Source organism: Balaenoptera physalus (assembly GCF_965194825.1).
Source record: "Balaenoptera physalus genome assembly, chromosome: 16".
NCBI lineage: Eukaryota > Metazoa > Chordata > Mammalia > Artiodactyla > Balaenopteridae > Balaenoptera > Balaenoptera physalus.
This window is the reverse complement of record NC_138898.1, coordinates 3,354,793-3,381,792: the sequence shown is the minus strand read 5'-3', so window position 1 is coordinate 3,381,792 and position 27,000 is coordinate 3,354,793. Positions and strand designations below refer to the sequence as shown.

Sequence of the window (27,000 nt, the reverse complement as noted above, 5' to 3'; positions counted from 1 at the left end):
AATTTGGGATTCATGAATTTTTCATGAGTATTTTATTACTTTTGAGGACAATTAGTTGGAGAGAGCCTCATAATGCAAGAATTCACAAATACACACAACAATTGCCAAGATTTCATAACCATTAGTAAATGAGCCAAGTTACCCATAGCCAAAAGCAAACTTATCTAAAACCTTCCCTAATTGTATGGCAATGTATTTGTTTTTAACACAGAGTATGGATATATCTTTTTTTTTTTTTTTTTATAATGTTCTTTTTTTTTTTTTATAGCTACTTTATTTATTTATTTATTTATTTATTTATTTTGGCTGTGTTGGGTCTTCGGTTTGTGCGAGGGCTTTCTCTAGTTGCGGCAAGCGGGGGCCACTCTTCATCGCGGTGCGGGGACCACTCTTCATCGCGGTGCGCGGGCCTCTCACTATCGCGGCCTCTCCCGTTGCGGGGCACAGGCTCCAGACGCGCAGGCTCAGCAGTTGTGGCTCACGGGCCCAGCTGCTCCGTGGCATGTGGGATCTTCCCAGACCAGGGCTCGAACCCGTGTCCCCTGCATTAGCAGGCAGATTCTCAACCACTGCGCCACCAGGGAAGCCCAGAGTATGGATATATCTTAATACGTTTGTTGCAATGTGGGGTTTCCAAAAAGAATGCCTTAGACAAGGGGGTCAGCATACTTTTTTTCTTTAAAAGGCCAGGAAGTAAATGTGTTGGGCTTTGTGAGCCCTACGTCTCCATCGTGACTACTCAGTGCTGCTACGGCAGCACAAAGGGGTCATGGACGCCCTTAAACAACATATGAGCACAGCTGTGTGCCAATAAAACTTTATTTATAAAAACAGACGGTGGGCCACATCTACCCCACGGCCATAGTTTTCTGTCCCTTGCCTCACATCCAGGAAGGTCCAGTGACCACCTATTGATCCTTAGCAACCATTCAGACTCAAAAAGTATACTGTCCTAAGATATTACCGTTATCCTGAATTACCCAGAAAATGTCCTAGACTCTCCTCGGAATCATTCCAGCATTAGCATAGCTGTTGTACACATCTGTGAGTCAGCTTTAGACTTTCCAATGCTTTGGAGATGGTTTTTCTTCTTTTTCAGTTACTCAAAGCACTAGGTGATACATGAAATAACTATGTACAAACTCTTGAGATCTCTTTAAAGTAATCATTTGCACAGCTTCTTTAAAAAGAAAGGGAAAGTTTTAAGTTTGCGTCAGCTAAAACTTAGGTTTAATATAGCATTTCACTGATTTGACATAAATGTGCTTCTCCTGATTTATCCCTCAAGTTCAAGAGGGGACTAACAAAAGACTATGCTCATTAATTATATAAATTTTTTAGAATTTGCCACAGGCTTTTAGATATCTAATATATACATTAAAGTGTCCTGGTAGCATTTAAAATTCTGCTTAACCAGTTTCTTATCTATTACTCAGACAAGAAAACTGAGTATATATAGGGCACATGTCCTACTATTTACATTTTTTTAGATATTTAAAGGAAACTATCCCTTCCCCCACAATTTACACTAGCGGTAGGTGGACATGTAGAAATCAATTAAAGTTTGTGGTTTTGTGCATAGATAAAATTTAATCAGAATTTATTCACTCAAAGGCTCCTAAGTTATTTTACTTACATAATACATGCAAGTTAAATTACGTCAGTTTGGTGTTTTTAGTATGTACTGCTCATAAATTTTAAGTATAATAATTTTTCTCATGATAAAATATTTTATCTATTTATCTACTCAAAAAGTACAAAGGGCTTAATATTTATATTTTTTTAAAAATCACTAAAAATACTGATCACAAATGTTCTAGAAAACATTTCCCTATTTACTTATTTTTCACTTAAACTGAAGCAGAATCATAATTATAGAAATTTAAATAAGCACTTAAAAAATCTGTTTCCCCAGTTTTTCCCAAATAGCTGGGGTAATCAGTGGATTATATTTTATTTACCCTCAGAGTTGGGCTATGAGCAGCCATGAGCTGCTTCCATGAGCGGAAGCAAGGAATGACACAATTCAAGTTTCTCTAGAAAATCTGCCTGACAAATCGAATTTTTAAAAAGTATAACCTGCTGTTTCACTTTGGTTCAAGATGTCTGATCTGCGAATGTCCAAGCATTTAATCCAGACTCAGTTTAACCTCATTCAAGAACTAGAAGGTAATTTTTTAAAAAAGGAAGGAAGAAACATTCTAGAAGTGATTTCCCCTTCATGAGTTATTCCAATTCACCAAAATATGCAGTTTTTAAGAAATGAAAACCTGACTCAGAATATATTTCTTCGAGTGGAGCAGCCTTTGGCCCCAAAGAGTCCAGCAAGTCGGGCGACAGGTCATGTTCGGAGAAGGCGAGAGAACTGCGGGTCTCTGCTCGCTCACACTTGCCCTCCTCTGCGTAGACGTGAGGTGGGTAACCAGGGTCTCCCTTGGGGATGTCAGCACCACCGAGCTGCTGCAGGGGAGCCACGAGAGAAGGTAAGTGCCACGGTGGGCAGGGCCTTGTCCCCACTGTCGCAGACGTTTCTACAGACTGGTCTTGAATGAGGTACCTACTTTCTTTGTCCCTGAGTTTCTTTATTTTATAATAAGGAAAATAATAGAACCTGCCCTGGTGGGCTGATGCAAGAACTGAGTTAATACCTTTCGATTCCTTAGGACAGGGCCTGGTACGCAGTGATGATCACCCACGAGTTTGCCAAGTAAAGTAACTCTTGGCAGACGACGCCCACCAAGCATTGATCTATTCCTTTGCACTTATTATCTCACAGGTCTGAGCCCCAACTTTCCTGCAACGTATGGGGCTCCTTAGGGTCGGAGGCAGCCCCTGCAGCTCTGTGTGCGTCCCTCCCTGCGTGGGGTGGGGGCAGGCACACACAGAGAGCGTCTCTCCACAGCACCTGCTCCGGCCCCTTCCATGTAAACTACCCGTGCGTTTGCCCCAACTCCCAAATCACTGTTTAATTTGCCCAAGAATAGAGGGTGGCTGTGTTGAGGAACCTTCCAGGAGAGACAATGTTATTGTCCAATAATTCCCTCCAGCACAGTCAACCCACATCTTTCATAATTTCACAGAAAGAGACCATTCACTGTTGTCTGCGGCTGTGCTGATCTGCAGAAATGCCCCTGGAATGAGGATTCCCATGAAAGCACTTGCTATGGACTGAATTGTGTCCCCCCAAACTCTGATGGTGCCCTGATCTCAGACCTCCAGCTTCCAGAACTGTGAGAAAAATAGTCTGCTGTTTAAGCTGCCTGTCTGTGGTATTTTGTTATGCAGCCAAGCTGACTGACACGGTGATTAGGAGGAAGTGGCCCCAGGTCAGTGTGGGGCCAGATGGGGAAGCAGAACCCACTCACCAGTAAGGGGAGGGCTTCCTACCTGACTCAGCATCCCTGCCATCACTTGTACCCTCACTTCCATGGGTCCTTTGGGCACCACAGTATCCAGGTAAACCTACAAAGCAAAGAAGCAGAGTCCTAACACCACCAAGGACTCACAGCTCCCCACCAAGTTGATGGCCTCTTCTGGCCAGCAGACAGGGGGCCGCCACTGGGCGGAGGGTTGTCAGAGCTCTCCTTGAGGAACAGCAGGCCAAGGGCAGTTTGATCAGATGTCACCTACGTGTGTGGTGGGAGAGAGGGCAGGCCCTGCCAGTTTTGACTGATAGACCCTTCAACGCCTTGGCTTCTAGGGAAGAAGTGAGCCGAGCAAGCCTGGCCAGTGGGGTTTGGGACCATTCCACAAACGAGATTTAGCAAACAGTTGATTCCCACAGGGAACCTCATCCTGCTTCCTGCTCCCCCGACCGCATGGCTCTTCCCCAGGTTCTAATTTCTCCTCTTCCTGCCCTTGCTGGGTCAGCCTCGCCTCGTGTGTGGTAGTGGGTGTGCCGCCCTCCACTCATTCACCGGGCAAGTGCTCATGGACCTGGGTCTTGGGGTACTGGCTGAGGAGTGGCTAGAGCAGTGAGGAGATGGACTCAGCGTGCCCCATGTGGGGGCTGCCTGGGAACCCACAGATTCCCCAACTGCATCATGTAAGTCAGGCCCGCACCGGGTAAGGCAAGGCAGCCTCACTCTCGGGCTCAGGCAGGCACGGGGCCAGCACCCAGGGTGAGAGAAGCACAGTGATGACCGTGGAAGGTGCAAGAGAGACCTCACCCAGCCTGCGCCTGGGGGCCTCTCAGGAGGAGAAGGACCAGGAGACAGGAGCAGAGGGGCCAGGGAGAAGGAAGGGCCAGCAGAGGCCTGGAGGCTGGAGGGAGCTCAGACCTGCAGGCGGAGGACAGAGGCCACCACACGGCCTTAGGCTTCAGGGCTGCGGACTATCACAGGACAATGGCCAGCCGTTGGGAAGGTTTAAACTGGAGAGTGACATGATGCGATTTGTGTTTCTAAAACACTGATGACTTTACGGCTGAAGTGACTTCTGATAACCCCTGGGTTTAGGGGTACTTAGTGCACTCCAGAAGATGTATGTAAAAAAAATGTAAAGCTTGGAATAATTTTACATGTCCATGAGGATACACACACACACACACACACACACACACACACACACACACCCCCCTATCTGTACACATATCTATCTATATACATAAACGCAGCACACCACACCATTGTGAATTGAACTAAACACACTTAGCCAAAGAGAGGGCAAGGGGTGACCCTTACAAACAGCCCTGGGGACCTGCTGCCCAGAGATGCTGTGCCCTCATTCGGCCACCCTCCGGCTCCCGTGGGCCTCTAAGAGGACGATCCCGGAGACATAGGCCCTTCTTCCAATGTGTTCACGGGTCAGACACCACGGTCCTTCCCGGGTAGTGGAAGAGGCTGCGCCAGTCTCCAAATTCAGGGTCGATTTTGCCTTGAGCCAATTTTAGGTCCTACCACATGCTGCATTTTGCTGCATTTTGCTGCATTTTGCCCCGTGTGTGTCCACTCTGGCCTACAGCACCATTTCCCTTCACCCGGCCTCTCTGCACTGAGACCCTGGCTTCAGCTGTGTCCCCAGGACCTATGAGTTCTCAAAGATACTTCGGCAAGAGGATTTGAATTTCATTTTAGGGAAAATTATTTTAATAATAATATTTAATGTTATTTTTCTAATATAATGGAGAAGGGTTTACATCTTTTAAACTGAGTCCCCCCAACATGTTAATAAAAGCAAAAATTTTATAATTTGCTTTTATGAAACTTGAATGACGCTTTTTGTCTCTTGTTTGCTGAATCAAAGAGAACGTGATATGATAAATTGAGCTCCCTAAAAAATATTTGAAACTGCTTATTGGCATAAATTGAAATTTTCTTGATACTTTAAGAACTAGTTTCAACAATGTGAGGCAATGAATTAGGTGCTAAGGTAAAATTTTGCAAACTTCCTCCACAATATCTAACTTCTTTCTTGTTGTTGTTTTCAACCGAATCACTATTTTTATTTGTTGCTTTGGTAATAGGTATATGTTATAAACGTTAATGTACTTCAAAATTGGTACTAATAAAAAACAACTCTTTTCTGTTTTATTTATAATGGCATTCTTTGTAAGATCTCATTTGTAAGGAAGGATTCTGCTGCCAGTAAGGTTTAGGGAAAAGATAGACTAGATGGCCTCTATGGCCCCCTTAGCTCAAAACTTCTATAAATCTGTAAAGAATCAAAGCAAAAGAAGATTCAGGCCTTCACCAAGTTCTTAGCTTCTCAGCAGCAAAAGAAATTTGCCAGGGACTGAAAAACTCTGATGCTTTCAAGTCTAGATGTAGGTACTTTATTTACTTCTCATCTGTTTCCCACATTCACTTCTTTTGGCTTATTTGGATGTTGGTTGGGTATGTTTTTTCTCACCTCCTCCCTTCCCAGTTTCCCATTTTCAGGGCTTCCCATGGCTATCAGGACAGTAAGGTAACTCTTTTCATGATAACATCTTCATCTGTACTTACAGGAGGAGGGTATTTGCTTCTCACACTTCCTGGATCAAAAAACATGCCACGACCCTTAAATTTTTTAAAAAATGAAAAATTAATTAATTCAAGTAAAAAGAATGAAGTGTTTATTGGTTTTATATAAATTACCCAAGGATACAAACACATAGCCAGAAATTCTTGTAATCATATTGCCTTTTGCTTCTGCACTAAAGGTATAATAATTCTAATGATAGCCGTGTAGGTGTTCATAGCAGAAACCCATGGGTGAGTTTTATAGTTGCTTTGTGGGGATGGAGCATGAGAATATAAGATTTCCAAGCCCCATCTTGGGTCCACAAAATCCCCATAAGACTCATTTTGTGCCATGAGCATGGCCTGAAAGTCTGTGAATGAGACGCAACCCCTAAGACTCAGGACTGGCTACATAATTTGCAGGACCCGGTGCAAAATAAAAATGTGAGCCCCTTGTCCAGATATGAAGAATTTCAAGATGGTGACAGTAGAGCATTAACCAAGCACAGGGCCTTTCTGAGCACAGGGCCCTGTGGGACTGACCGGGTTCCACGCCTGTGAAGCTGGCCCTTCCAGGACCAGAGGGACACACCTATCATACACAAGCCCTTTCAAGGATTCATGGCACCATGTTAGCGCAAAAAAGAAGAGCACATTTTTAATCTTGGCGCAAACTCAGCCTGAGAAAAGATAATGAATTATAGAGATCTTGAATTATTTTTTAGAAGTTTCCATCATAAAAACTGTGGCTCTTTGGACCTTGAGAACCTCGTTTAGTTCTTGTCAGAAAAGTAAATTTTTTGTTAAAATAATAGCTGGTTATACTAGTGAAGTCCAAATAAGGTCTGTGTTTGAGACTTGTGTTAATAATGTTGTACCACAGTCAGTTTTCTGGTTTTGATAGCATACTATGGTTATATACAGTGTTATTCCTGGGGGGAGCTGTGTGAAAGGTACACAGAAACTCTCTGAACTAGTTTTACAACTTCTTGTGAGTCTGAAAAGTCATGTTAAAAAGCAAAGCCATAGTTGTAGAATTTGTACATGGAGTATATAAAGGGGAGTTGGGGTTCAATTTGGCAGGAGGTATGGAATCACTGGGCTGGAATTTGCCCAGGGCCAAGGCCATTGCTCTTGATCTTATAGATGATCTCTATAAGAGATGGACACAGGGAAATGTATCTATCTGTGGCTGTTCTGAGAAGTGTCATATTTGATCAGCACTATCAAATAACAACTCAGTAACAACCAACGATCACAATAACTAGGTAGACAGATGAGAAGGTTTTCACTGACTATGTGTTTGTTCTACCCATATCACAGAATCTTCTAGAAGGGCCGCCTCTCAAGGGAACCAGCTGTCAGTCATCAGTGAAGTCCCAGCAGGAGGGAGTGAGCTTGTGGAACTCACCAGAGTCCCCAGCACAAAGTGGACTTGGTCTGATGCACTTGGCAAAGATGGCAGCATTTCCCCTAAATCCTGGGGGAAAACGCTGGGGGAAACTCCAAAGACAACACGTCTCCCTCCAGCTGAAAACGAAGGCACACCTTTCCCTGCTCAGATACTCATATGCAAATAAAACTGGCATTATGATGGGGGTGGTGGTGACGGAGTGGGAGTAGAAAAGGAAGGGTGGAGAGAAGCAAGGAAAAAGGACTATAGTGAAATGGAACTGCATGCCCCAATGTGATTTGAAGATGTAGATTCTAACATTCTACCGATGACGTTATAGACACCTGACAATTGAATATGTCCACGGACAAGATCTAGAAGGTAACACAGACAAATGAAATTGTTTAGATTTAGGGATAGGAGTGTGGACAATTTTTTGCTTTGGGTTTCTATTATTTTAATATAAGCCCTTCAATCATGCAATAAAATGTCAAAGAAAATAAAGCAGGCAATGGTCCTTAGCAACAGTTTTAAGATAGTTCATGTCTTGTCACAGATTTTAAAACATCAGGTTACCTGGTAAGTCATAAGTGACAACTTCACTTCGGGAAAGTATGTGAATGGCTGTCGACTCAACCAGCCACCACAGGTGCACTTACTATTTGCAGGACATCATAAAGGGAACCCAGAGACACTCCAAGAAATAGAAGCCACAGGCCTTGGTGTCCTCCCCTGCAGATGGGGCAGCAAGATACCCTCCTGCACGGGTCTGGTGAAAATGCAGTGGGATTATGCTTGCAGGGTACAAACCCCAGGGCATGGTCAGTGGATCAGAGCTCTTAATGTGCTTACCAGGAGCAAGGCTCTGGCCGCCGGAAGCTTACAGACCAGTTAAAGAAAGAGAGGCCCCCGCCAGCCCCCCAGGAGTCTCTGCACTCCCTTCCCCTGGGAGCGTAGATTGGTGGGCAGATGCCCTCTGTGCCTGGACCTGCTCACCCCAGCCAGGCACCTGCCCAATAAATGACGGCAGCCCTGGGTCAACTCACTCTTTTTCCAAGTGGGATCACCGTCCTCTTAGAGAAGGGAAGGTTCAGCCAGTTTGGGAACAGGGTTTTAAATGACATTGAATTGCACAGCAAGAAAATTAATCCCTTTCTAATTCCTCTTCCATACTCCTAATGACAACAAGGAGAAAGTCTCCATCGGGTGCCAGCCTGGCTTGGCTCTCTCTCTCCTTCCACATTTTCTACCTGGAATTACTGGGTTCTATTTCTATTGTGTCTGCATTCCACTTACCTGTTCTTTATACAAGCAAGACTGGTTTTTCATTTACAGTTGAAATATAAAATTTCCTATTTAAAGAAGTGTATTTCATTTGTATGCAAGTCCATTTAAAGAAAAAAAATTTTTTAATACACTAGTGCAAGTGGCATATGCATGTGGCAAAAAGTCGTAATGGTAGCACTGGACAGACTGGAGTGGGCCCTGAGTCATCTGACACTTGAGCTGGGAGGCGAAGGCATGTGAGGTTGAGCAGAATCACGGGGCCTTTGCAGGTGGGGCTGGGGTGGAGGCAGGTGTGGGTCGGGCCTGCAGGGGATCATCCTGGGTTGGGGGTTAGGGGAGCAGCCAGGGTGTCCCCCACCAGGGGGACCATCAGCAAAGCCACCCCTCTGTTTCAACCGAAGCAGCAAATGAGCCACACTTACCTTAGCTCCCAGCTTGGCGCCCACCTCGGCTGTGTTGATGGACAGGGCTGACATCTGATCCCTGACGTATGACCTTTCCTGTGGGACACAGGGAAAGAAATATGACAGGAGCTGAAATTACAGATGGCGGTAATAAATGCAGACAGCAAGGAGTATCATCTCCCCCAGATGCGTTGTTCTATGCCATCAGAGAAAGCATCCAGACTCTGGAAAAGACACCTGCCCTATAAAGCAAGAGGACATACTTGGGGAGGGGATGCTTTGGTAATTGCTGGCTAGGAAGTGGAGCTCCTTGTTGTTTAGTGTTTCACGTAAAGTGATGGTAAAAACAAAAATCAACCGACAAAACCAAAAGCCTTGTTTCACTAGGGCCTCGGTATCTAAAAGCCTGTTCTCATCCTCTTCTAAGACTCACAGTGAAGGCTCTTGGGGTCACCACAGTTGGGCAGTGCTGTGTGCCGCCTTATCCATTCCTCATTCAACAAATATTCACTGAGGGACTCCAAAGTTGATGGGTGCTGGATTTCTTTTTCTAAGAGCTCACCAGCGTCCCCACAGAGAGGGCAGGCCCCTATGCTATCTTGCAGACCCTCTTGACTGGGAACGTCCAGCGGCAGACTAGGACAAGGCTGGTGGAATCAGTGATGGCATCTGGGATGAAGGAGTCTTCCCAGGAGTATACAATGTCCCCGGTGTGTGAATGCAGGCTGGTATATTCAGGCTAACGGAGATGGATAACGGAGAAGCGTGGACACTTTGGGGTAGCCTTATTTACCAATGGTTACAAAGACATAATTGGTAATTACTGTTAATAATACTAGTAGTAGCAGCCACTGTTTACTGTGTACCAGTAATTACTAATTTACATGTGCTATTTGATTAAACTGTCCAATAAGCCTGAGAGAAAAAGAACATCACTGAGCTCACTTTATATATGAAAGTCAAGGATTGGTTAGATTCTGTATCTGATAAGACACAGTTTGGGAACCTAAACCCGGGTTTGTTGGATCCCCGTTCTCAGAGCCCTAAGATACTGTGGCAGGAACGGGGGTGTGTCCTGGGCTGTGAGTAGCAGAGGAGAGGAAGGACATCTTCTGGGACAAGATGAGCTAGAGGCCCCTTGTCCTGGATTGGGTGCTCTTGTCCCTCTGACAGCCGGCCCTTGGTCAGTGCCACCAGACCCCCTCCAACCTGCCTGGCCTAGCCCTGCAATGACCAAGCTTCCCTTCCACACACTCTGCTTCTGTAGCTGCTCCTCCTTCCCAAAAAGACAACCACTAAGCAGCCGGCCAACAAGAACAGGCATCACCAGCACCTCTCCCACCTTGGCAGTGCCCTCAGCCAGTGCCTGGGGAGACACCCTCCCCACGGGCCTCCTTCCAGCTGGGCAGCCTCAGCTCCACCCACCAAGTGGGGGGCTAAGCACAGCTCCTTGGCTCAGGAGCTCTTCCCATTTTCCTGGATGGTTGCGCATCAGAGCAGAGTAGAACTGCCTGAGGCAGGGGATTCTATCTGTCCCACAAAGCACTGTTGTTTGTCAGGATGGTTTCCTTTTTCAAATTACACAAACAAATCAAAACAGGTAGCTGCTATTCTCATAGCTGGGGGCAGGGGGCATTCCTTCTGGGAATCCAACTATCTAGATAGTTCGGACCGTGCCTCTGCCTTCCTGTCCCCACGACAGGGAGGGCTGGACGCCGACCTGCACAGACATGGACTTACAGGTATGTGCATCCTCAACGTGGTCCAAGGCTCTTACTTCCCCTTCCTTTGCGCCAACAGAGGAGAGAAAATGTGGGAAGAACCCTAGGAGTCTTGGTCAACCACCAACTTCTCCAACCACCAATCATCTTTTAGAATATCTCCCTATTTATCCGAGCCAGGGACCAAAGTCAACTGGACTCTCTTTTCCCAAAATCATCTCACTAAGTCTCTTCCTTCCAGGAGAAAACCGAAGCTAAAGGTCTCAGACAACAGCAGATGAGGCAACCTGAATCTTCTGCGTGAAAGACAGTGTTCCCTTTTGACATTTCTTGGTTTTCACCTTTCGGATCAACCAGCCTTAGTTCAGAGTGAAGTGAAGACAGACAGGAGCGCTCACTGTGCTTGTATCTCATGGCCCAGCTGGTGACGAGGGCGATGGAGCCAAGGCAGGGCCAGGATCTGAAGCGGCAGGTATGAAAACCCAGCAGTCGCTGGCTGACTCCACCTTGTGTTGGAGGCTTGTGAGGGGCTGACATGGGCTTCGTCTTCCTTGACCCGTAACCGACTTGTGAGGCTGGTTTCACCCTCCCTGGCTCACAGCTGAGGATGCGTGGAAATGACTCGCCCACCGTGACACGGGCCCAGGGCTGTCCCCGCAGGGCCAGTGGGCTCTCTGCTCCACCTCTGCTGGAGAGGCTGCCTGCGTGGGTTGTGCCTTACTTCACCCCACACCACGGCCAAGAAGCCAGTGTGGGCTCACTTAATTAGGGAGCATAGCATGTTTTCTGTGTAGAGAAACTCCACCTGGCAAAAGTCATTTTTCCTAAACAAGGTTTCTCAGCCTTGGCACTGCTGACACTCGGGCCGGTGACTTCTGTGTTGTGGGGACCGTCCTGTGTCCGGCAGGGTGTTCAGCAGCCTCCCCGGCTTCTACCCGCCAGACGCCAAAAGCATCACCCCCCACTGCACTCCCAATTGAGTCGTGACCACCAAAATGCCTCCACACTGCCCACTGTCCCCTGGGGGCGGGGGGGGAATGGGGGGGCAAAGTCGCCCCCAGTTGAGAACCAATGCCCTAAAACAATAAATCAATTTGTGAGGTTAGACAATTTTCACAGGACTTTCTTTCCCATTTGCTACTCAAATATGGTGAGATGGTGCAATGAGAAAGGACCGTGAGTGAGAACAGTACGGCCGTGCCTAACTCGCATCGACATGAAACACAAGCACTGCGTTCCACTAGCTGGACAGGGGCGGCTCCGCTCTCGTCGTGCCACGTGATCAGGGTCTGGGTGCCTTCCTCACATGGGATAGAGCGTCCTTGCCTCTGGCTTCAGACACAAAATAGCATCTCAGCAGGAAACGCAGAGCGGCTGTGATGAGAGAAAGGCGGAAACGAGGGGCACAAGCTCATCTAGATCAGAGGTTCCAACAGGATCCTGTGCTGCTAACTTGTAACTCAGCCATGAACTCAGGGGTCACGTGCACCTTCATCATCTTTGTAGCCACAGCACTTAGCACAGCTTGGGGCACGAGTAGGTGCGAGATAACTATTTGTTGAACTGATGAATACCATGTGACGAGTAATATTTTATTATTTCCTTGAAAATTGAGCTTCCCTGTTAGCCTTTGCCAAAACCCTGGGAGCTTGTGTTCATTGCTGCCCTCAGCTATTATAAACCATACAGTCTCCCTTAGACGGTGTCCATCTCTAGGTTCCATGGCTGCAAGTTGCTGTGTACTAAGTAGAAGCTGCCTTTGCCAGGCAGGCAGCACTTCTGACCAGGGTGGCAACCTCTGATCTGAGTCTGGGACTCTGACGAGCCTAGGGGTTATTCCCAAAGGCATCCCGCTGACCTCGGCCGTCATCTGCTCCCCACCCCCGAGGACTCATGCCCCTGGCTCACAGCCTGGGGAGGGGAGCCGCATTCCCAGGACAGCTCCTGTATCTGCTGACCTGCCAGAGCTATGAACGCTGCACAGAGAGAGGCCAGGACCCCCTGGAGGAGCCCGGCTCCCGCGACGGAGGGCTCTGCACATGTGAACCCACCGGGACAGGAACAGACCCTCACATGGACAGTCTGCTTCTGGGAGAGTCCCTGTTTGTCTCCGATGAAAAGCGGCACCAAGTAGTCACCACGTGGGAGGCTTCTCAGCATTAAAAGTTCCACTGAGCGACCTGCAGAGGGAGAGGGACCTTAGCGGCATTGACTTGTGCATTTGTTCAGCTGCTCGGTGGGTATTTCCTAGGTGCCTCCCATGTGCCAAGGCTCTGCATGAAGTTAGGGTCGCCAGAAGCACCCTCACTCGGACACCAGCTGCAAGTGCAGGGGTTCCCAAGAATACCCTCCGGCTGATAATTCTCTAGAAGGACTCAGGACTGGCTGAAAACTGTATACGCATGGCTAGGGTTTATTACACTGAAAGGATATGGATTCATATCAGTCAAGGGAGGAAGTACATGGGGCAGAGTTTAGAAAAGTATCAAATGCAGAATTTCCAGTTCTCCTGCCCATGGAGTCAGGACCACGTTACCTCCCGGCATCCATGAGTGACAAGATGCATGGAATACTGCCAACCAGGGAAGCTCACCAAGCCCTGTGTCCAGGGTCTTTATCAGAACTTGGTCTTGGAAAACTGGTTAGCCACCCACATGGCTGATTAACTGACACCCACACGCTTACATGACCCAAAGGCCACACCCTAAATCACATTGTTCCTATTGATGCACACAAGATCCCCTCCCCTAGGTAAACAGAGACACTTTTATCAGGCAGGGTATTCCGAGGGCTTGCAGATCACCTCCCGGAAGCCCAGACCTCTTTTGGGATAAGTTTCAATGCTTTACGGCACACTCTGGGTCTGGGAACTGTAAACATGGACTCACAGTTTCAACTAAAAAACAGGTTACATCCTAGAGACCAGTTAATAGAAGCACAGAGGAGGATGTTGACACTGGATGCCGGTGGTTCCTCCTGGTAAAAGCACCTCAACTTTCCTTTGGGGGAATCCACACTTCCTGAACTCTCAGGCCGTGTGGGTCAAGAGAGGCTAAGCCCAGATCCCAGCCAGAGCCAGGTGTGGGCTCAGAACCAGCCAATCAGCACATCTGCCCTCCCCACCCACGATGTTGAGCAGGACAGGTAAGTCAAGTCTTGCAGTGAGGTACACCTTCCTGCCAGGTGCCAGGATGAGTCCCAGGGACTCCCAGCTGCTACCCTGCCACCTCCAGAGGAGAGCCTGCCTGAAGATGAAAGGACCCAGAGAAAGGCAGGGCCAAGGTCCGGAGCTGCCTTCTCCAGGAAGTCCTCGGAGCCCCCAGCTCTGCTGGGACACAGGCTCACTTGGCCTCTTTCTCGGTTACATAGCTAACACATTCCTCTTTTGCTTAAGTCTGTGGAAGTCAGGTTTCTGTCTTTTTCCATCCTTTATCCCCGACCAATGCAAATACTCACCATGATTTTCCCCCAGTTTCCACGTGTCTTCTGTGTTTCCCCAGGTATTGTCCACTTTGAAGGTGAACGGGTCGGAGTAGGGCTCCTGGTCCCCATCCTCCGCCTCGATGGGGAGGGGCTTGCCTCCTGCAGACTCCAGACCTCCAGGTATCGAGGCCGTGGGTGGAGGGCGGGCGCGTTGTCGCTGGTGTCTCACAGGAAGAGCAGGATGGTCCCCGTCCCCGTCCGCGGCGGGACACCTGTGGCGGGGGGGTTCCAGGAGGGTTGCTGATTAACTAAAGAGGCTGCTCCATGCACACAGACCCCTGGGAAATTAGCGTTCTCAGCCTCTGGGAAAAGAACCACTCCACGGAAACACTGAGGCCGTTTCCCTTTCAAAGTCATAAGCTTTCCTGCAGGGGCTCAATCTGTTTTCTTGCATTTTTTTTTTATTTTTTATTAATTAATTTATTTATTTATGGCGGTGTTGGGTCTTCGCTTCTGTGCGAGGGCTTTCTCCAGTTGCGGCGAGCGGGGGCCACTCTTCATCGTGGTGCGCGGGCCTCTCACCATCGCGCCCTCTCCCGTTGCGGAGCACAGGCTCCAGACGCGCAGGCTCAGCAGTTGTGGCTCACGGGCCTAGCCGCTCCGCGGCATGTGGGATCTTCCCAGACCGGGGCACGAACCCGTGTGCCCTGCATTGGCAGGCGGATTCTTAACCACTGCGCCACCAGGGAAGCCCCTCTTGCATTTTTGAAAATTCAGAATATCTGGGCAGGATAAGTTAACAAAACACTTGCCCCTTCCCATCATTTGTAGAACGAGGTAGAATGTAGAATCATCGAGTAGATTAAAACATCAGTCATGCAAGGTGTTAAGGCAGGAGGCTGGGGGTCGGGGGTCAGGGGGGTCGGGGGGCCAGGGAGGGGGGATGGGTGTGACGTGGTGATGAAAAAATCTGCACCTGGACTGGTGCTGCATCTTGTAATCCTGGTCGTGAGCCTGCACTAGGGTTTCGCAAGGTGGTACCACTGGGGGACACTGGGCAACGGGTACTCAGGATCCCACTACGTTATTTCTAAAAACTGCATGTGAGTCTACAATTATCTCAAAATAAAAGCTTAATTTTTTAAAGCCATTCCACTGAAAAAAGTGCCATTCGTGAAACCATCCATAACAGAATCATGGAGCCCTCCTCACCTAAGACCAATTAGGAACACAGATTTGATATCTCCCTAACCAACATTCTACTGTTAATTATACAAATGGGATATACAACCACATAGCCCTGGGAATCTGGGTTTTAATTTACAGATTTTCCTTAAATACAATCACTAAAGTTATTTGAAATTTTTTATTTATTCAGCTTTATGCTTTGGTAGGTTTAGAAATCCAGCCTTGGGAGATTATAGAGAAAAGTGTTAAAACATGCTCATGAGACCACGCATCCTGGTTTATAACAAATTTGTCCTGTACGGTCACATTTACATGAGCTTATAAGCTGGTCCAAGTACAGGGAAACTGTACTAATGTTTATCATATGCAGTTGGCTTTGACAAAGAGCTAGAGAGCTGTCTTATGAACAGATGAAAAAGATGCTGGGACGGTGGCAGCACCCTAATCAGGTTCATTGTCTCTGAATGAATGCTGCCCCTCTTTCCATGGCAGAGCCCCCTAGTTTGCTATTTCAAGAATTATCATCAAAAATAATCACCAGTATGGATGCACAGTAATAAAAAGGTTTATTTTATATTTTCCCCAGTGTTCTGAAGACACTCACCCATGTCATTTTCCCTCAAGAAGCAAGAAAACACATCCCCACTCCCCTGACAATTTTGGGTCAACCCTTACCATCATCAACAAGTACGAGCGATGATCATGTAAAAGCTGTCACTCACATGAGGGGATTCGCGGTCAACTTGCTTCCTGGTGATTACCGCGCCTGAGAGCTCATCTACACTGACCCAATCTGCCGGATCATAAGCCAGTTCGTATCTTGTAGAAGAAAACACATGCAATTTTTAAAATTAACACTTTACATCAAGAGAGACAAATCCAAATATACCACAGCAGACACAACTCCTATCGTGAATTTAGGAAGTTAGGAGTGTTCACGAATCTGACGAAGGCCCAGGGATCTGAGGCCAGACTACAGTGTTAAATCGGTGTTCACTGAACAGGAAGAGCCCTTTCCTTGTCGGGCTGCACGTAACTCTGTCCACCTTAGGGAAAACATTTCGTCCTGGAAAAGAGCCAATCTTCAGTTGCCTGCAGGTGCTGGTGGTTTAATGTTAAAACCAGCCTGCCCTTGCAGAGAAGCACAGGACTTTATTACCCTGAAGCCCAAAGGATTCAAACGTGGGCAATCCAGTCAGGCAACGTGGTCGTCTACATCCTCCCTCACCTGTGCACACCTGATGCCATTTTAATGGGCGGGCACACCTAGCCTTCCAGAATTCCCCAAGACCTGTTGGAATCAGAAGGCAGCCATCCGGGGGCTTCCCTGGTGGCACAGTGGTTAAGAATCCTCCTGCCAATGCAGGGCACACGGGTTCGAGACCTGGTCCGGGAAGATCCCACATGCCGCAGAGCAACTAGGCCCACGCACCACAACTACTGAGCCCGCGAGCCACAACTACTGAAGCCCGCACGCCTAGAGCCCGTGCTCCACAACAAGAGAAGCCACCGCAATGAGAAGCCCGCACACCCCAATGAAGAGTAGCCCTCACTCACCGCAACTAGTGAAAGCCCGCGCACAGCAACGAAGACCCAACGCAGCCAAAAATAAATAAATAAAATAAATAAATGTATAAAAAAAGAAAAACCCTTAAAAAAAAAAAAAAAAGAAGGCAGCCATTGGAACCAAGCCGGGATGCCAAGCACAGCTATTGTTCCTCCTAAAGGACCTGCGGAAGGAAAGGCCTGTACCCACAGGCAAACACAGAAAAGGTGCAGCTCTCACCAAAGGGCCAGAGAAAGGGAGTTTCCGCGTCTTCTCTTTCATGTTGTGTAAAGGCTTTGGAAAAGGTCAGTAACTATCTCTCTGATAGCTGACAGGTCATGGTTTTTAAAGGGACCATACTGTAGGGATGGGAATACAGCACTGAATCAGATACAGACTCTACATGGGTGTTCCCAAAGCAAGGTCCAGGGGCCAGCAGCATCACCTTGGAACTTGCTAGAAATGCAAATCTCAGTCCCCACCCCAGACCTCATAATCAGAAACCACAAGGGTGAGGCCCAGCAAAGGGCATTTTAACAGGCCCTCCAGGTGATTCTTATTCCAACTCAGCATGCACCTGCGTGGACCTGTGCTGCTCTGGAGCTCTTGGTTAGCTGCCCACAATGAGACAATAGCAGAAACTATTGCTAGACAACAGCAGAGCAAGTGTTGGGGGATTTTTTATAGTCAGTGGCATTACTGTGACCCCCAAGCACATAATCATTTTTTGTAATTTATTTTTTAATATTTTATAAAATTATTACTCCACAGTGAATTGGAAATTAAAAGAAGCAAAATGTGGTCCTTCTCAATGGTTAAGTTCAGAAGCATTGCTCTAAGGAAGAATCTCAAACTCTCGTGCCCGCGAGGGTCCGAGCAGGTGGCAGAAATGAGCGAACTGGTCAGATGGGGATTGGGGCCAGCCGCTGAGTGAGAGGTGGAAGGGACATGATGCAGGACCCTCTCTATGCCCCAGATGATCGTGACCTCGTGGGACACAGACCCAGTGATGCCGAATCTTCCTCTTTTTCAAGAACATCCAGATAATTCGGGTTGTTAGCTTAATCTCTTGATATTTAAATGATGGCAGCTTTATTATTTTTTTCTTTTTTTATTACAGTGAAATACACATAACATAAAATTTACCACCTTAACCATTTTTAAGTGTGCATTTCAGTGGTATTAAATAATTCACATTGCTGTGCAACCATCACCACCATCCATTCCCATAGCTCTTTTAATCTTGTAAAACTGAAGCTCTGTACCTATTAAACAATAACTCTCCATTTCCCCTCCTGCCAGCCCCTAGAAATTGGCATTATATTTTCTGTCTTTATGACTTTTGACTACTCTAAGTACCTCCTATAAGTGGAATCACACAGAATTTTTCTTTCTGTGATGGGCACATTTCACTTAGCACAATATCCTTAAGGTTCATCCATGTTGTAGCATGTTGCAGAATTCCCTTCCTTTTCAAGGCTGCATAATACTCCATTGCACGTATAGGGAACATTTTGCTTAACCATTCACCCATCAGTGGACCCTTAGGTTGCTTCCACGTTTTAACTATTGTGAATAATGCTGCTATCAGTGTGGGTGTACAAATAACTCTTTGAGACCCTGTTTTCAGTTCTTTTGGGTATATACTCAGAAGTGGAATTGCTGGCTCATACGATAATTCTATTTTTAATTTTTGAGGAACTGCCATACTGTTTTTCACAGAGGCTGTACCATTTTACATTCTCATCAGTGGTGCACAAGGGTATCAGTTGCTTCACGTTCTCCCCAACAGTTGTTTTCTGTTTTTCTTATGGTAGCCATTCTCCTGGGTATGAAGTGGTATCTCACTGTAGTTTTGATTTGCATTTCCCTGATGATTAGTGATGTTGAGCATCTTTCATGTGCTTATTGGCCACTTGTACATCTTCTTTGGAGACATGTCTATTCAAGTTTTTTGCCCTTTTCTGAGTCACGGGTTTTGTTGTTGTTCTTGTTCTTGTTGAGTTTTGGAAGTTCTCTGTATTTTCTGCATATTAATCCCCTATCAGATATATGACTTGCCAATATTTTCTCCCATTCTGGCTTTGTACTCCGTGGATAGTGTCTTTTGGTGCACAAAATGTTTCCATTTTCATTAAGTCTGATTTGACTATCTTTTCTTTTGTTATCCGTGCCGTTGGTGTCATATCCAAGAAATCGTTGCCAAATTCAGTGTTGTGAAGCTTTTGTCCTATGTTTTCTTCTAAGAGTTGTCTTATTTTAGGTCTTACATTTAGGTCCTTGATCCATTTTGAGTTAATTTTTGTATATGGTGTTAGGTTACCTGTTTGTGTCTTTGGATCTCAAGAAAGCCTCTTGAAGACAACATAGAGTCAGATCATGTGTTTTATCCATTCTACCAATCTCAGTCCTTTGATTGGAGAGTTTAATCTTTATATATATAAAGTAATTACTGATAAGAAGGGAATTAACTTCTGTTAATTTTTTGCCCACCCCGGCTCCCACAAGCAGTGTGCACGATTCCAGGGATATGTGCACAGCTGTCTTCCGTGGGGCTGGAGGTGGGGAAGGGTAGCTGCTGGGAAGGTACTGTGCTAAGAGCTGAAATGGACCAAAATTAACCACAGTTTACAGTTTGCCTTCCCCTGGAAGGTGCAAGCCTTCAACAGATTCCTGAGTTCCAAAATAGGTACATCAGACAGATTCTGCCAGCGCAATTGTCTGGATGGGGAGAGAGACTCCTGGTGCTTCCCACTCTGCCACTTTCTTGGGGATTATGGAAACTTTGTTTTTAAAAACAAAACACTAAGCAACCCAAGTGTCCATCAAGGGATGAATAGATAAAGTGTGGTATATACATATAATGGAATATTACTCAGCTTTAAAAGGAAGGAAATTCTGGGGCACATGCTAGAACATGGGTAAAACTTGAGGACATTATGCTAAGTGAAATATGCCATCACAAAAGGACAAATCCTGTGTGATCCCATTTATATGACATAATTAGAGCAGTCACATTCATAGAGACAGAACATTGAATGTAGTGCCAGGTCCTGGGGGTGGGGGGAACGGGAAGTTATTGCTTTCTGGGGGCAGAGTTTTAGTTCAGGAAGATGAAAAGAGACGGATGGAAAGATTTTGCAGCTGGACAGTGGTGAGGGTACACTGTGAAGTACAATCTGAATGTACTTAATGTTCCCGAACTACACATCTGAAAATGCTGATAGTGGTAAACTTTACATACATTTTACCACAATGAAAAAGAAAACACTTCTGTTGCCCAGAAGCCAGAGGGCTGCCAGTTTAGAACCTTTGATAAAGGGGAACTAGAAATACATAACACATTCTTTTAATACAAGAAAAAACAGTAAAAGAATTTTGTGCTAAATGCAAAGGAAATGGACAAGTGGATTCCATCTTTGGGGGTCAGAGACCGCTATAGAAACAAGAAGGCATTGAACCTGGGGAAGGTGTGTTCTGGGGTGGCTTCTGGTATTTTCATAACTGGAATGGAGTCGTCCTCAGGAGCACATGAAAGGAGCTAATTTCCAACAGGAATCCTCTGGGGCATGTGGCTAATTCTGCATAACCCGCCACCCGTCCCGCTCCTGTCTCCCCACCTTATCCGGCTGGCAGTTCTGTCCGGATCCGTAGCATTAAAAATTCCCACCTGAGTGCCAGGCCCAGCGCCGTTGACTTCACTGACAATGAAGGTCCCGGGGTGGAAGGCGGGCGGGTCGTTGACGCTGGCCACCCGCACACTCACGGTGGTGCTGGCCGCAGCCTGCGGGGCCTCTGCAGCCGCCCCCTTCGCAGGATAAGAGCGGCCCCTCGTTCTCCACGGCCACGACCAGGCTCCGCACTGGCTGAGTCTCACAGTCCAAAGGCGGCCGCCGCAGAGAGAAGATTGCATTAGCACCCGCAGCTCTGCTGGTCAGAGGAAGCCTGCTCAGCACGCGTGTCACTGCAAACCCAGCGCCTGTGGCTTTTGTGCTTCATTTATTATTTACATCGTCTTTGATAACGATCAAAAGACAGTCGTCAGCCCATTTTCAGATCATTTATGGAGTTCTTTTTTTCCCCTCCCCCCTCCTGGTTGAAAAGAGCCACCATCCATCAGAGGGTAATGAAAAATGCAACAAAAACCATAACCTAATAAAACATTAATGTGACAACTCTACTGCAAAAAAATTAGGGGAGCTTAGGGAAATACAGATATTAATGATCATAGCTATTCAGGGTACAAAGTGGTCAGTGACTTAAAAGGATTGAAAGACTTGGAATATTTGGGCAATTCAGCCCCAGGCATCCGGTGTAGAGAATCCACAGAGCCTTGCTATTCACAGGGTGGATGTGGCCCATCGGCATCACCTGGGAGCTTGTTACACTGACAGGCAGAAACGGGCCCCACCCCAGACCTACTAACTCAGGTCTGCCTTTGAACCTGACCCCCAGGTTGACTCACCTGCACTGCACCAGAGGCACTGGTCATTCTAGGGTCTACTGAGAGCAATTAAGACTAAAGGCACTGGAGTCAGACTGCCCCAGTTTGAACCGCTATTCCAGCTGTGTGACTTCCTGAAAACAACCCAACCTCTCTGGCTTCGGTTTCCTTATCAGTAAATGAGATAATAATACTTTACTGCAGGGCCAACTCTCCACTAGGCACAGCAGGCAAACTGCCAGGAGCCCACAATATTTTTACGGGTCCGTGCAAATGTTCTAATTTCTTTCAAACCCAGGAGGAAAAACAATGAACTCATAGGGTTAGAGAAAATATTTTAAGTGCTTTTATCACAACAGGAAAAAAAAAAATGTTAGGGACTATATCAATCTATTAAATTTTGTCTAAAACAAAAAAAATTTAATGTTGGAGTAATGTCATATCAAAAATAATCTTTAAGGGACTTCCCTGGTGGCACAGTGGTTAGGAGTCCGTCTGCCAATGCAGGGGACATGCGTTTCAGCCCTGGTCCGGGAAGGGCTCAAACATGCACTGGTCCACATGCTGTGGAGCAACTAAGCCTGTGCACCACAACTACTGAGCCTGCGCTCTAGAGCCCGCATGCCACAACTACTGAGCCTGCATGCCACAACTACTGCAGCCCGTGCCTAGAGCCCATGCTCTGCAACAAAAGAAGCCGCTGCAATGAGAAGCCCATGTACCGCAACGAAGAGTAGCCCCTGCTCACCGCAACTAGAGAAAGCCCGCGTGCAGCAACGAAGACCAAGCGCAGCCAAAAATAAATTAATTTAAAAAATTAGAAAAAATCTTTAATATTGATATGTATAATTTTGGTGGGAGGAGCCATGAAGGCAAAAGGGCTGAGGGTCCACGGCAGAAATCACTGTGAAGCCCTGCCTTCCTCACTGGCCATGGGGGTCGGAACACAGATCATCACCTCTGTTGGCGCCTATTTCATTGTCAGGAATCCTACAGAAAGGGCCGCAACATCCACAGCTACCTGCGGGGATGCATTTACCTTGATAACATTTAAAATCCCTTCATTGGTCTCAGGATCAGTCAAAATGTCAAAATGTCCCTCTTCATTGCCATTTAATATATTGAACTTCACTCTCCATGCTGACGTAAATGGAGAATCACCATCTTGGACCTCAAGACATAACACGCCCTGGCTGGCTCGGCCTTCCACTATCTAAATGTTATACTGACAGAAGCAATCATCATTTCAGTGTCATGGAGAAAAAGAAACGCAACTGAAAAAGAAAAAAAAGAAAGAAGAAAGAAAACATAGGCCTTGGAGACAACAACCTGGATATTTCTCTTGTGATTGAACTTGACCCCTAAGGATCTGAAACTGTGCCTGTTACAGGAGAACGAGCATCAGTAACAAACATCTCCTCCCTGCTCCCTGTGACTTGGTGTCTGAATAACTGAATAGCTGAGTAACTTTAAAAGCACCCTTCAATTCAACGTGATGCACTACTTTTTAAAGAATTTTTAAAGTAATAATACATACCTTAGTTTATGCTGCCTAAAAAATTCTAACTCTTCTCCTAAAATAGAGCTCTTATGATTATTTCAATTAGGACGATCATTTTTCTAACATATAATAGGTCTTTCAAATAGCTCCTTATTCAACACTTTTGGTGACAAGATAATTTCTCTAGATGAACACATCAAAATAACAGCGTATATTTTTTCCAGCCCTACTTTTGGGAGAACAGCTTTTTACTAAGCCAGAGAAGGATTTTGAAACAAGACTCAAACATAATAAATATGTTTCAGTTATTATATACTGTTAGGCGAGGTGCTTTCATTGAAAACATTTCAACTTTGGTCTATACAATTAATTTTTTTAAATGACAGTTTAAAAAAATAATTGTAGCATTTATTTATTCAACAAAGGCTACTGTGTACCAGATCCTGGTTTAGGTGCTGTGAACAAGACAGCAAAAGTCCCATCACCAGGGAGCTCATATGGAAGAATGAAAAATTAAGAAATTGAAAGTAGATCATGACTGGTTTTTATTTTCTCTCTTAGCAATCTTCTGTATTTTAAGTGGTATGGTGTTTCCAAACTGATGGGAACAGTGGGTGCCAACACTTTCTTCAAGCCTGAGGACCTAGTAGCATGTGAAATCCTGTGTGGAACCCAATATATATAAATCAGGTGAGCTGGGAAAAGCCAGGCCCGAACCCACCTGCCCATCTTTCCTATTTCAGAGCTCTGAACATTGTGTGCAAAGCTCAGGCCCAGACTTCTCACCCAGGGCCATTTCTGCAAGGTCTGCAGATATTTTCAGTTGTCACAACCGGGGGTGCTACTGGCATCCAGTGGGCAGAGGTCAGGTATGCTGCTCAGCACCCTACAATTCACTGGGCAGCCTCCCCTCCCCTCCCCCGTACCCTTCCCCCAGCCCCACAGGTCAACAGTGTGGAAACTGAGAACCCCTGACGTGGATGGAGCAGGGAGCCTCTGTCCTCCCCGAGCCTCGGTTCTCTTACCTGCAGAATGGAAATCACGCAGCAGCTCCAACCAGTGAGAACCTAAGGATCCACGTAAATGCTCTGAACACAGTTTCTGGCACAAAATAGTAAAAATGTAAGCTCACGTGACTGTCATTAACTGGTTCTCTATCAATCTAGTTGACATCTTGATTCTAATTTACGTTATTTTGGAGCACTGCACACATCTTGGGTGATAGGGGTAATTCCCTCAGCAAAACCAAGCCTAGGACGTGGAGGCCATCCGTGTGGGGACTTAGAAGCCGAGGCCGCGCAGGCGCCTTACACTGTCCCGGCTGAACGTGGCACGTGGTTGTCGCCGTCTCGCACACGTATGTGAACCGTGGCCGTGGATGACAACGGTGGTCCTCCACAATCCTCCGCTCTGATTACTAATGCGAGCCGAGGAGCAGTCTAAGTGGAGAGGAAAAGGAAAGTCAAGCCCTTCAGACACAGGAAAGGGGAACGTTAATACAGAAATATTCCACTTTAGCAATTTCAGTAGCCAGTCTAGCCACAGAGGGTTTCTCACTGCAAACGTAAACCCTAAGTCTGGGGCACAGAGAGCGAGAACCCATTTCATTTTTCCAAAACAATAAAGTGCGCATAACCTCGTAACCTAAGCACCCTGACAGTCGTATTTCTCCACTAATACGGTCAATCCAGAAAGCACTTCTTCTCAGTAACGGTGTTTGGGAAACAAGGAAGTAAGGGACATGAGAATTTGGAGTATTTTCTTGATCCAAATCCACTGTTAACATCTGAAGAATAGGTTGACTTGGAAAGAATTTTTTAAATTGTTACTGTCGGCCAAAGGCAGCCTATCAAACCAGTAGGAGGATGATTCTTTGCTAAATGGCGTTGAGTGGATTAAATACTTAAATACAAAGTCAAGCTGTAGACATACAAGACAAAATAAAGACGGATAGTCATAAGGTCAAGAAGCACTTTCTTCATGATTGCAAATGTAGCAGGCTTAAAGGGCAAAACTGGTATATCGATTTTTTAAAGTGTGGCAAAAAAAACTATAAACGAAATTTAAAAGGAAATGATAAACCAGGAAAACATATTTGAAATACATATTGGCAAATAGAGACATACACATTGTTAATATATAAGTAGAAAAGTGACAATCACACCAGCAGAAATGGACAAAGAAAAGAACAAGCAACTGATAAAAGAAATAAAAATGGCCAAGAAAGCTATCGTGTGTTCAAGCACTTAATAATCAGAGATGAACAGTACACTGAACCCTCTCATATGTTGCTGGGAGACGGATAAATTGCAACACTTAAGTTGTGTGTGCAGTTTGAACCAACAATTCTACCTGTCTGAATTTGTGCTTAGTAAATGCTTGAATGGCACACACATTTAGCTCAGATATGTTCAGTGAAGCATGTTTTATAAAAATAGCAAAAGGTGGCGAAAAGTTTGGTTAAAAACCTTAAAGCATACCATAAAATAAAATATGACACAACAGGATGATGTAGGAGAATACTGTTAGGTTACAAACAGCAAAATTGCATTTTTAAAGAGAAAATTCATAAATATGCACATATAAAAAATCATGCCCATATATTTATAAATATTTGATATATACATATACATTTTGTACTACCATAAGGATGAAAAAAAGCATGTAGATATACGAATACACATTTGTAATTATATGTATAAATCTGTGAATATATACACATATATAAATATAACATACCATGGGTATATACACACACACATATAAAATGAAAAGAAAAATATTGAAAGAATATAAACTAAAACATTAATTGTACTTACCTCTAATTGGTAGTATTAGAGATGCTTTCCATTTCAATCTTTTTGTTTCTTGGAATTTTCCAAATTTCCTAGAGACTGTTTTGCAAAATAAGTAACGCTTTTGTGTTATTAAAATAGATGCACTTTTAGTGAGGGTGGTTTGGATTTAAAGACTCACAGATTCATAGCTCTGAAATTTTAGATGCCATCTTGCTGCCATTTTACAGATGAGAAATTCGCAGAGATATTCAGGATCCTACCACCCACCTCTGCTGCTTCTTCCCTCATTCATTTGGCTTTATTTTAGATTGATATTTATGTATCAGCTCTTCCAACTGACAATTTTCACATCATTTCATTGCCAATACAAAATGAGGCTTGCAGACCTCAAAGCATTTTGCTCTAATCCACACCCTGCAACCTTTGGGATGTGAACAGGGAAAAGTCTCCCTGAAGACAGCTAGGACCAAGTGCCCTGTCACTATGCAAGCAGGAAAACCTTCATGGAGCAGAGAGGACAGGAAGCCCCGAGGCCCCGCCGTGCACACCTGCAGTGTGGTTCTCCTTCACACTGATGTTAAATTCCTTCTCAGGGAACTGGGGTGCATGATCGTTCACATCGCTGATCCTGATGTTGAAAACCAAGGATTTATCTACAATTTGTCCTGTTAAGCGATTCGCAACATCAAAATAAACCTAGGAAGCAGAGAACCACATTAATGTTGTACAAACTATTGATTAGATGACACTAACCCCATACCCGTCGGTGTAACTGTGTCCTGCATCTGTATCCTCACAGACTGAAAGTTCCTGAGGGCAGGGATCACAGGCTCTCATTCACCCTGTGGCCCCAGGGATTGAGCACAGTGCCGGCACAGACCAGGTGTTCAACCAGCATCTGTAGAACAAATCAATGCACTGACTTGAAAAAATACTTCATTCGTTATTATTAGGTTCAAATCTCAATTTCTCCACTTGCGTCAACATAGGCAAGTTGTTATAAGTCTCAGTTCCTACATCCTATCAGTCTTCTGATGAGAAATGAACACACTAATGAATATTGGTGAAACATCGCAGAGAGCAGACACTTAAAAGCTTTTGGGAAAGTGAACATTTAAAGTAACCAGGACTGGGAATTCCCTGGTGGTCCAGTGGTTAGGACTCGCCGCTTTCACTGCCATGGGCCTTGGTTCGATCCCTGGTCAGGGAACTAAGATTCTGAAAGCCATGTGGTGTGGCCAATGAATAAATAAATAAATAAATAAATAAAGTAACTATGACAGCCATTGACATACAGTGGATTCTTAAACAGTCACTGCTGTTACTTGTGTACTTGAATAAGGAAGGTCAATT

General features: G+C 45.6%; 1 protein-coding gene across 1 annotated transcript; it reads right to left on the bottom strand.

Annotated features, from left to right (window-relative positions):
• Nucleotides 1–594: 594 nt before the first annotated feature.
• Nucleotides 595–26,545, bottom strand: CDH26 (cadherin 26; the record flags this gene model as incomplete). Its single annotated transcript, XM_082432078.1, is given in 20 exon segments — nt 595–2,460; nt 3,388–3,462; nt 5,946–6,106; nt 7,354–7,422; nt 8,837–9,159; nt 11,831–12,065; nt 12,068–12,121; nt 12,706–12,927; nt 14,204–14,341; nt 14,344–14,395; nt 14,399–14,442; nt 16,034–16,043; nt 16,045–16,177; nt 20,525–20,692; nt 20,694–20,791; nt 22,388–22,561; nt 24,160–24,288; nt 24,486–24,650; nt 26,194–26,343; nt 26,489–26,545. Coding segments are annotated over 20 exon segments (2,691 nt in total). The 3' UTR covers nt 595–2,226.
• Nucleotides 26,546–27,000: the final 455 nt, after the last annotated feature.